Source organism: Zosterops lateralis (assembly GCF_965231275.1).
Source record: "Zosterops lateralis genome assembly, chromosome: 31".
NCBI lineage: Eukaryota > Metazoa > Chordata > Aves > Passeriformes > Zosteropidae > Zosterops > Zosterops lateralis.
Window position 1 is genome coordinate 2,338,228 of NC_139791.1, and position 11,793 is coordinate 2,350,020.

General features: G+C 50.9%; 1 protein-coding gene across 1 annotated transcript; it reads left to right on the forward strand.

Annotated features, from left to right (window-relative positions):
- Positions 1 to 10,841: 10,841 nt before the first annotated feature.
- LOC310920692 (olfactory receptor 14J1-like) lies at positions 10,842 to 11,429 on the forward strand (the record flags this gene model as incomplete). The annotated part of the gene is made up of 1 exon (XM_083880750.1): positions 10,842 to 11,429. The coding sequence occupies one exon, from the start codon at positions 10,842 to 10,844 to the stop codon at positions 11,427 to 11,429; it is 588 nt and encodes a 195-aa protein (XP_083736876.1).
- Between the last annotated feature and the right edge of the window lie 364 nt (positions 11,430 to 11,793).

Here is an 11,793-nt window from a genome sequence, read left to right on the forward strand (position 1 = left end):
TTTTATACTTACAGTTATAAGACTTAAGTTACTACACGTAGTAATTAGTGTTTAGGATTAAGTAATAATTAGCTGTTGTTTTTTAGGACTGAGAACTGGAGGAGATAACAATAAACATTGTGGTTTGAAGTGTTTGTTTTAAGCATTGTTTTAGTAAAAAAAGTACTTGGAGTGCTTGACATTGACCAGAGACAAAATATGTGGGTCGTGTGGGCCAATCAAACTGGACAAGATTCATTTTGTCTGTCTTTAGCGATGGCGTCCAATCTTTTTTGTACTTGTTTAATTGGAGTCCCATTAAGTTCTATGGCAGAGTTCAAAAACTGGACTCAAACCAAAATATATTCAAATTTAACTGAAGCCTGGAACGTGTGGTGCAATAAGTCCACCGGATCTTCCAACCCTTGCTTTGTCAATTGATGTGAAATCCAGGAAATTCCAAAAAATGCTTTAGGCACATAAACTGTTGCAGTTGCACAAAATCTTAAAGTTATAAGTCCTGAATCACAAGAATTTGACCTTCTTGGTCCTGTACCAGGCAATTATTGTGTAATGTTTGGGCATGTAAGGCAACCCAAAGATGGCAACATATGGTTGTTTCCGAAATCTGCATTGTACTATAACTATTCAGAATACTGCAACAATTGGACTCAACCTGTTGTACCATCAGAAGATGCTGCAAGAAAATTGCCACCAGGAATTTTCCTCATTTGTGGGGACTGAGCCTGATCTGCAGTACCTCAAAGAGCTGTAGGAGGTCCATGCTATTTTGGAAAGTTAACCCTGTTTGCTCCCACCATTCATCAAATTTCTAGATTGCCCCAAAAGCCCCAATGATCTAAACGCGGTGCTATCAAATTAGACCCCAATTGTAAAGACCTAGTATTATTGTGGAAGCCTCCAACTCCAAGAGTAGCTTCAATTTTTTCCCCAGGAGTTGCTTCAGCGCAAGCACTCACACAATTATGAAGCTTAGCTTGTTGGACAGGAAAGCAAGTTAATATAACATCTAATATGTTAAGTGAACTTGCCACGGGTGTGAAAAGCATCTGCCGTGCAGTGATTCAAAACAGAGCCACTGTGGTCCCCTCACTCAGAGGGGCCACAAATTGCGACGTGGGTGTGGACCCTCACAGAGGACAGCAGGCAGCAGCAGGTCAAGACATGGAAAGCTTCTTTATTTTTCTGACTCCATGACTTATATACACTTTTTACAGAAGACCAGGATTGGCCCAAGAAGGTTACAAACTCATGACTCCATTGGTCACTCTGACCATCTGTCAAGTTCTCTCAGAGAAGAACTATGCAAAACACAAGATAATTTCTAAAAATACATATAGTTTACATGAAGCAGTGTGAGAATCAGGCTGCAAAGATTCAAACACTTTAAAGCAAGAAAATGCAGGGCAACATCTTACCTTTTTACCATTAAAAAAAGAAAAAAGGAAAAAAAAAATGAACATAGTTCAATTTCTGTTCCATTGGAGTTACATTCAGTGTCATCGACATTGGAGTGATCACTCAGTGGTTCTTCCACTGCTGACATTTGTTCGGTCATGGTTTCTTGCTTTTCACATGACAGGGTTAGTAAAATTCTGTGGCACCCATAAGGTGCTCCATGGCATGAAAGCCTTTGCCAATTAAATTTACGGGGTTTCACTCTGCATTCCCCATTTTTGTTTTTGAAGAACCAGGCCTCTGTGGCACAACACAGGTTCTTCAGCCAATGGAAAAAAAAAAAACCATTGCTGACTCCCTTCAAAATTGAACAACTCATCTGTGTGCCATGTCAGCCACAGAAGTGGAATCCATGACTAAATGAAAAGGTTCCTGGGAAAACTTTGGAAATTCCATGACAGCAGTCCTCGTTTCAACCCAAATGGGCTGCCCATCCTCAGGGGCTTCCAAAACTTTCCCCTCAAAACCATCCTTCCCACCAAAATGGTCTACCTCATCCTCCCCAAATCATCTGTAAAGACAGTAGGTCTTGCACTAAATTTGGACTATTTTTGGGCCACAAAAAAAAAAAAATCCAAAGGATTCTTGCCACTCACAACAGCTCACGGCTCCAGAGCATTTGGCAGAAAAACACTGCTTGCAAAGCTCCAATCAAATTTGTCCCATAATACTGAGAGTATGAATTTTACAAAAGTCTGCACCCATCAAATTTGCAAGCATTGTTGCCTGCATTTATCAATCGAGCAATGAGCTCATACAAAACGACTGATTACCATCTTTTGCGGCTGAAATCAAGCAATTAGCTCAAACAAACAAACAAACAAATTGTTTTGTTTTGTTTTGTTTTGTTTTGTTTTTTCAAACAATATTTTTGCCGCCTTGTGGCAGATGGGGCAAAATGACCCACTCCAGAATGTGCACAGAATTGGACATTCATCAGCCAATGATACCTGCAGGATACAAATGAATCAAAGAAAGCAATCATTCAAATTGCAAACAATCATTCAGATTCACAATTGAAGAAAGGCTTTTTGGAGGTCTTAGAAAAACCTTCATTCCCCAGAGTTTTGTTTCAATGCAGAACACAAGAACTTTTCAGGACTGGTTGAAGATTCCAGACGATCCTGGTCCAACAGCTCACAAACCCAGTCACGAAGGTCGACAAATGCGTCTTGAAAGACAGTCCATTCCAGCTGCCAAGCAGCAAAGGAGAAAATTGCAATGTCTGTTTCAAATTGTTCCAGGACAGTCTCTGATCAGAGCAACAGTCCAGTGAAATCGAGGCAGCTCAGTAACTTCAGAGCAACTGCCTTCTCACCACCGACTCTTTGGCCTGTGAACAGAACTCAAACATAAATTAAACAATTCTTGTCCCTTCAGGGACTCTCACAGGGAGAGGTGGGTGTGGGACTGAACTTTCCCAACAGACGTCCATCGGCTGTGGGGACTGGGAAGACCCTCGTGTCTGAGCACGCTTCCTCTTTGTGCCCCACTGCCTGTTTGAAAGAGGCTGGCCATTCACGTGGATTGCCTTACAAACATTTGCCATGTGACCTGGCCTTCCACACCTTCCACAAAGAAACAAAGGAGTGATCCCTTCTTGCACTCTCTTTCTTTGTTTCTTGCTGGTCTGAGCATTAGTCTTTCTGGCCTGAGCATTAGACAAGGCATAATTGGTCTCTGAATCCTGTCCCGTGTGCTTCACAGAGACGAGGTGAGAGCTTGTCTCACCACACCTGCAGAGCTGGGGAATCCATCCCTGCCCTGCAGGGGGCACCGTTCTGACCCATGGCCGCCCACAGCATCAGCTTCAGTTGGGACGTTATCCAAAACTGAGGGGGACCTGGTACCCCGGGACCCTTTGCCGTGGGGGAACCCCCGCCTGTCACTGGCTGTGCTGCGCTGTCCCGAACACTGCAGATCTGGCAACTACCTCTGGATCTATGGCAGCTGCCCACGCCGCCATGGCCCCGTGCAGGGCGTGTCCCGCTTGCCAAGCACTCCCCTCACAGGCACAGGTGATTTGAGGGGAGAAGAAATGACAGGGGAAGTGCCACAATTGACATGGGGTGGGGGGGTGGAGGAGTGAGAGAAGCTCCCAGAAGAACCTGCTCGCCGAGCTCACAGCCTGCCCGAGTGCCACCCTGCCCCCAGGCTGGTTTCTCTGCTCCCTGGGACCGCAGCTCCTCGTGCTGGCTGGGTGGGCGTGTGCCTCGGGGCCCGTGGCTTCTCGCCAGGCTGCCTGGAGCTGTGCCTCTGCTGCAGGTCCCCACTGCGGGGATCCAGGGCCGCCCCACCTGGCAACCCAGAACTGCACAATCTCGTGCCATCCTGCTCCACAGAATATCTTGTCAAAATCCCACAGTGTGGGCAGTCCGCCAGCACTCCCCCATCCAGATCCAAGACCACTCTTGGCACTTCCAATGCTGGGAAAGCACGGAGCGGGGGGGGGAAGCAGGGGGGATGACTTTCGCCACCGCCTTCGCTGCCACTGTGGCACGGGACTTGGGGGTGCTGATGGCACAGGTCCTGTGGGGCTTCTGCAAGCCTTGAATTCTCCCACACCCCAGCACCAACATGGCGTGGGTGAGGGCAGGGTCTGCTCTGCAGACTCCGTGCCCAGCTCAGCAGTTGTGCTGAGGACAGGCAGGCTTTCCACACTGCTGCACCTCCAAGGGAGAGGGGTCGGCTGTCCCACCGACATTGCGGGCTCGCGGGAGGCGGCTGAAGCCTCCGCACTCCAGCGGCGCCTCCATAGGGCAGGGACAGGAGAAATGACTCCAACATCTCCCCTGACATCCAGCTCAGTGAGGCTGGAGCCATCCTCAGAGACCTCAGAACTGGGAGGCTGTGATTTATGCAGCACCCTCTCCAGCCTTTTCCAGGTCGTTAAAAATTCCAAAAGCTCTACACTGCGATCTGCAAGGAAAAACTGAAGCAAATGGTCACCCAGGGACTTCTACTCTGTTGTAGAAAAAGCTTTCTGAAGGCTGCAAAAACCCCATGAGTTCTAGCATAATAGAACAATTTTTGGAGAGCACCTCCTAGAACGGGGGCTCCTTCCTCTGTAGGTCCTCTGATCAAAGGTCCTACATGAGGGCCTCATCATCTTCTGAGGAGGGCTTAGAGATCATTATCTCTTACCACTGTTACCTCAGGCACACAGCAGGCTGCAGTCTCTCACTGGGCACAGAGGTCCACCTGATGTGCAGTTCAGACACGGACAGGGTCACCAATTGTGGGTGCTGTTTCACACTCAGACAGAGGACAGCAGGCAGCAGCAGGTCAGACATGGAAAGCTTCTTTATTTTCTGACTCCATCAACTTATATACACTTTGTACAGAAACCAAGGATTGGCTCAAGAAGGTTGCAGCCTCATGGACCTCATCGGTCACTATTACCATCAATCAAGTTCTCCTCTCAGAGGACAATTATGCAAACATATAGATAATTTCTAAAAATACATATAGTTTACATCAAGCAGTGTGAGAATCAGGCTGTGAAGATTCAAACACTTAAAAGCAAGAAAATTCAGGGCAGCATCACTATGGTCTCCACAGGAAGGAAACTACAGAGCCCCAGTGTTTCAGGGGTTGATGAAATGCAGTCACCAGAGGCAAAGGCCAGTCCGATCTGTCTGTGCTGGTAGGTTTTTCTGGGAGGAACCCTTGCACATTTGAAAATTTGAATGTTGAATCCCAATTTCAGCCCTTATTGCCTGGAGTTGAAGTCCCATTCTTTTCCATAGAAAGGAAAGCAGGGAGTCCCAGTGTTTGGAAGGCAGGTGAGAGCCAGCCCTCTGGAGGCCAAGGCCAGCCAGACCTGTTTGCAATGGCAGATTTATTTTAGGAGCAATTTTTGGATATAAAACTTTTGGAGGTGGAATCTGAATTTTGTCCATGGGCACTTGGAGAAGAAGGCCAGTTCTTTTCCATAGCAAGGAAAGGGCAGAGCCCCAGTGATTCAGGGCAGATTAGAGGCAACCACCAGAGCTGTCTATCCTGGCAGGTGTTTTCTGGGAGAAACCCTTGCATATAGGAATTTTTGAGAAGTACCAATTTTGACTGTGAGTTCCCGTGCAGGAGAGATGGTACTTTTCCATAGGAAGGAAAGCACAAAGCCTCAGTGTTTGAAGGCAGGTGAGACCCAGCTCTCAGGAGGACAAGGTCAGCCAGACTTGTTGTTAATGGCAGCTTTTGTCTGGGAGCAATCTCAGGATATTGGGGAATTTAGAGGGGGAATTCCATTTTGGCCATGGATGCTTGAATGAGAAGGGCTGTTCTTTTCCATTTGAAAGAAAAGCCCAGAGCCCCAGTGTTTAAGGGTACATGAGAAGAGACCCTCGACATGCCAAGGTCAGTTGGACCAGTCAGGCCAAGCCAACCAGACCTGTCACCTGTTCCCTTGGATCCACGGGGCCCCACAGTGTCACAATGGTGGTGTCATATTGGATCCTTGGTTCCATGAGCCCCAGCTGTGTCACACTGGCCCCTTGTTTCCATGGGGCCCTACAGTGTCACAGTTGTCCCCCCTTGATTCCATGAGGTCTTGCAGTGTCACAGGGTCTCCTTGGTACCACAGTATCACAATGAACCCTTGGTTCCATGGGGACTCACAATGTCTGAAGGGTTTCCTTGGTTCCACAAGGTCCTGCAGAGCCCCTTGATTTAATGAGGCCTCAAAGTGTCACAATTGTCTCCAGGATTCCATGAGGCCCTGCAATGTCACAATGGACCTTTGGTTCCATGAGGTCCCACACTGTAACACGAATCCTTAGTTCCACGGGGCCCTGTAGAGTCACAGTGGTCTCTGTGGTTCAGTGATGCCACAGGGTGTGACAAGTGGCCCTTGGCCTGCCAAGACTCCAAAGTGTCCCAATGGTTCCTTGCTTCCATGAGGCCTTGTAGTGACACAATGGCCCCTTGTTTCAATGAGCCTTTTACTGTCACAACAGTCTCCAGGATTCCATAATGCCTTGCAGTGTCACGTCAGAGTGTTGGTTTCATTGAGCCCCACAATGTCACTGTGGTCCCCTTGGTTCCACAGGGCCCCCACAGTATAACAATGGACTCTTGGTTCCTTGAGATTCCTCATTCACAATGGCCCTTTGGCTTCACGTGGTCACACTGTGTCACAATGGCTTGTGGTTCCATGAGGCTCAACAGACTCACAATAGAATCTTGGTTCCATGAGACCCTGCTGTGTCACAATGGACTTCTTGTCACAATGGTTCCATGAGCTTTCATACAGTCAACAACACTCTACTTGGTTCTGCAGTGTCAACCATGGACCCTTGGTTCCATGAGGTTCCACAATATAACATGGTCACCTTGGTTCTGTGATGTTCTGCAGTGTCACAGTGGCCCCTTGGTTCCACAAGGCCCCACAGTGTCACCATGGCCTCCTTGGATCTCCATTGTCACAATGGATCTTTCACTCCATGCAGCCCCAGGGTATAAAAATGGCCCCTGGGTTCCATGAGTTTCCATACTATCTAAAATGGTTCCATTGTTCAAACAAGGCCTTGCTGTGTCAAAATGGACTCTTGGTTACATGAAGCCTTTCCCTGTCACAATGTACTTTTGATTCCATGAGGTTCCAGAGTCTCACACTGGTCTCCTTGGATCTGTGGTATCACAACAGACCATTGGTTCCATGTGGCCCTGCTGTGTCAAAAAGGAATTTGGTTTCATGAGGTTTCAAGGTGTCAGAGTAGACTCCTGGATTCTCCGAGGCCTCACTGTCATCAAATATACAAAATATCAGAGTAAGACTCCTTAACACTAATTTGGTGTTTAAGAGGCCATGACTAATTCAGGCTTAAGGTCGAACCTGTGGTAGTTCATTCCTTTATATGAACATGTGATTCTAAAAGAGTGGTACTTATAAACAGTTGCTACATGTGTATTACAATTTATCGCTACCATAACACCCACCCCAAGTTCCCAGATTCAGTCCTGGTTTTTCTATCACTGCACTGCTGAGCCAGATGTCTTCTACTTGTCTTACATCCATCCTTGCTGGGAAAGCAGGCCCTGCATGCCTTGTACCTGAGCGAAAACTTCACAGGCACAGTGAAAATGGAATGAACCTACCTGGTTCCAAGCCCAAGGCTGTGTGTGGGCAGGCAGAGGCAGGCAGGAGGCAGAGCTGTCAGCAAAGGAAGGGCCCAGCCAGGTGGGGCAGCCGGGTGATGACGACAGCCTGCAGGGACAGAGGTGCAGGGCATGGACACCGTAGGACAGCCTGGGCTGCACAGGGCACAGGGATGGGCAGCAGCTGCAAGGCCCTGACACAGCCAACTCCTGCAGCACTTGGGCCATGGCTGCTGGGCCTGGGCCTGAGCCATCAGCAGGAGACAAGTGACCCTTGCAGCCCTGGGGCCTCATTGCCTCCTTGGCCCTGCTCAGCAGCCTGGCAGGGGCCGCCCCATGGTGCTGCCCTTGGCATTGCACATCCCCACATCCCAGTGGCCTGGGAAGAGCCCTGAGCACTGAGGGAGGGACAGGATGTGCCTTGGCAGGGGCTGGGGCTCAGGCCTTGGCCCTTGGCATTCCTGAAACACATCCAGGTTTGCTCAGCATCAGAGACACCTTTGCCTTGTTTGTCCCCTCCTGTCATCACTGCCTGCAGTGTTCTGCTCTAACTGAACCTGGGGACACTTTCTCAGTCGTGTCCCTCAGTGGGACCCATTAAAACTTCAAGAAAGTTTGAAGTTTGTGTGTGACTTTGGATTCTTGAGAGATTTATTTAACTGACTCTCAGGGACTCATCACTAAACCTCCAAGAGGCTCATTAAATTCCTTGTGCTGTGTCTGTGCTGCTGAGCTGGGCTGGGTTCCTGGCACAGAGGCAGCTCCTGGCAATCAAGAAGAGCTTCAAAAAGACATTTCTCCTGAAGAGCAGCTCCTTTTCCAGCCCAGCAGGGCTGAGGGCACTGCCTGCAGGCACCTATGAGGAGGGAAGCAGAGAGAAAAGAAACTGGAAGAACAATTCTGGAAGATTCTTCAGGGATAAATCTTCAAACTTTTGACAATTCTGAGCTTCTTCATGGAGAAATCTTCACCACTTCTGACACAGTAAGTCTGTGGCTGCAGGGATCTCCTAAAGCTGACCCAGGACAGGAATGAGAGCACTGTAAGGATGGCTCTGCTGCCCTTTCTGCTTTGGGGGAGGATGTGCTCCAGAGCGGGGCTGCCCTGGGTACCGTCAGAGGGACAGGGCAGGACAGCTCCTGCTGCCAGGGACGGCTGCAGGGGCTGAGGCTGGGGCTGCAGCCAGGGCTGCCCAGGGCTGTGGTGCAGAGCAGGTGCTGCAGCCCTGAGGGCTCTTGGCCAGGCCAGGGGATCTGCCACGTGCCAGGGGCAGCTCTCAGCCTGCCTGGGAGCTCCCCATGTATGCTGGAGGGGAGCTGTGGGTACAAGGACTGACTGCTGCCAGGGCAGGTCCTGCTGCTCTGGAGAGGGTGCTGTGTGTGCCAGCGCTGCTGAGAGCTCCAGGTATGCCGAGGTCATTTCTGAGAGGACTTTTCATGAGCTCATTTAGGGCAGGACTTTCCTGCTTAAGTCTTTGCTTTCCTCAATCTGTGCTCCCGTTTTTCCCTGGCTCAGCTTGGTGACAATGGAAACTCAGATGTGCAGGGCAGAGCAGGGGCTGAGGCTCCTAAACCATCACACTGAGGATTCCTGGGAACCTCAGCAAGTGCCTCCACCTCCCCAGTCTCCAGATCCATCCAGCATCACCTTTCCATGGTGCCCAGGCCTGGGGGGGGTCTTCTTTAATCCCTGCAGCCCCGAGCAGCTGCAGGGCAGAGCTGGCCCAGGGGCTGGGCTGGGCTCTGGCAGCACTGGCTGGGAAGGAGCCCGGGCCCACAGGAACAGCTCGGGCTGGGACAGCTCCAGCAGCAGAGCCGTGGGCAGGGAGGGAGGGAGGCAGTGCTGAGGGAAGCCCTGCTGCAGGGGACATGTGGCACCTGCCGGCCCTGCCCTGCAGGGCACACACTGCCCTGAGCAGCACAGCTCCTGTGTCCCTTCCAGCCAGCACAGCCCTCAGCCCGGGGCCTCGGGGCCCTCAGTCCCCTCCTGGGCCGGCAGAGCAGCCCCAGAGATGAAGGGCATCTCTCCTGCCATGTGCCCATTCCCTGCTGACCAGGGCCTCAGGGCCACTGTCCTGCACTGCTGCTGCCTGGCAGGGGCTGTGCAGGGCTGGGCAGGGAAAGGCTTTTCCTCAGGGCCCAGTTCTCTCTCTCCTTGCCTTGCCCAGGTGCTCCTGGCATTGCTGAGGGGCTCTCTGGGAATGGCAGTTCCAGCTGCAGGCTCAGGCCCAGCCCTTGGGCTCCTCCTGTGCAGGCTGAGCACAGCAATGGGGTGTCCCAGCTCCCTCTGCCCCGGGGAGGTCTGGGCAGGGCAGGCTGGCAGGCTGGGAATGAGTTGACTCTCCTTGACTTTGGGAAAGGCAGGAGCTGCTTTGTGTGCCAGGGATCCCTCTGCTCTCAGCAGTGTCTCCTGGCTTTCCAGGGTAACATGGGAGTGGAGCTGAGAAAGGTGCAAGTCCAGGGCAGCTGGGAAGAGGAGAAAGGGACAGAGCAGCTCCCCTCAGTCTGCACTAAGGCTCAGACAATCCTCCTGCCTCACTGGAATCTCTGTTCTCCCCAGGTGCACCAGAATCTCTCATTCTGCCTCCTGCAATCCCCATCCCTTGCCCCTGGCAGCCTCTGTGCCTTAGGAGGAGATTGTTTATCCAAGTTGAAATACCAGGACTGGCTCCTGCCCTCACTGTTCCCCTGCACTGACTGGGGCTCAGGGCTGACTCCCAGGTGTCCTGCAGGTCAAGGTCTGTCTCCTCACTGAACATTGGCCAGCAGCAATCAGGGCTCCAGCAACAAAGGTGAAGGAAGTTCTCCTAGGCATAAACAAGGTAGAGGTGTTTAGTGGCAGGGAATGGTTAATGTGAAATGGCTTTGATTTTATTGTGAGAAACTTTCCTTCAAATGTCACTCTTTCCTCCTTCTCCAGGTGGGGATGTCCAGAGACAGCAAATGTCCAACAGCAGCTCCATCAGCCACTTCCTCTTGCTGCCATTGGCAGACACAAGGCAGCTGCGGCTCCTGCACTTCTGCCTCTTCCTGGGCATCTCCCTGGCTGCCCTCCTGGGCAACAGCCTCGTCATCAGCGCCGTGGCCTCCAGCCACCACCTGCACAGCCCCATGTTCTTCTTCCTGCTTCACCTGGCCCTCACCGACCTGGGCTCCATCCTCACCACTGTCCCCAAAGCCATGCACAATTCCCTCTGGGACACCAGGAACATCTCCTACACAGCATGTGCTGCACAGCTTTTCTTCTTTATTTTCTTTGTGTCAGCAGAGTATTTCTTACTGACCATCATGTGCTACCACCGCTACGTGTCCATCTGCAAACCCCTGCACTACGGGACCCTCCTGGGCAGCAGAGCTTGTGCCCACATGGCAGCAGCTGCCTGGGCCAACGCCTTTCTCTATTCACTGCTGCACACAGCCAATACATTTTCCCTGCCCCTGTGCCATGACATTGCCCTGGGCCAGTTCTTCTGTGAAATCCCACACATCCTCAAGCTCTCCTGCTCCAATTTCTACTTCAGGGAAGTTGGACTTATTGCTGTCAGTACGTGTTTTGCTTCTGGATGCTGTGTGTTCATTGTTTTCTCCTATGTGCAGATCTTCAGGGCCGTGCTGAGGATCCCCTCTGAGCAGGGACGGCACAAAGCCTTTTCCACCTGCCTCCCTCACCTGGCTGTGGTTTCTGTGTTCCTCAGCACTGGCACATTTGCCAACCTGAAGCCCCCCTCCATCTCCTCCCCATCCCTGGATCTGGCAGTGTCAGTTCTGTACTCAGTGGTGCCTCCAGCCCTGAACCCCCTGATCTACAGCCTGAGGAACCAGGAGCTCAAGGCTGCAGTGTGGACACTGATCACTGGCCAAATTCAGAAACATTAAATTGCTGGGCAATTTCTGCAAATCACTTGTAAAAAAACTGATAATTATGGCATTTGTGGTTGGTTTGGTTTTGGTTTTTTGTTCCTTCTTTTAGTTTTCAGTAGTGTTCACAAAGCAATGCCACTGTTTGTGCCACTTGTTATTTAGTTTCTCTCCAATTTTGCTGTGGCCCCAGACTGTGTTCATGTGAAGCTGTGCTCTCAGTGCCTTTTAAACTAAAAAAAGGATTTCCCAACAAAGTTTTCACTGGGAATCCCCCTTTTGTTCCCTTCTCTGTCACTGCAGCAGCAATGTCTGTGTGCAGAGCTGGGGCAGATCAGGGCTGGCACAGCAGCTGTGCCCAGCACCAGCAGCCCTTGGTGTT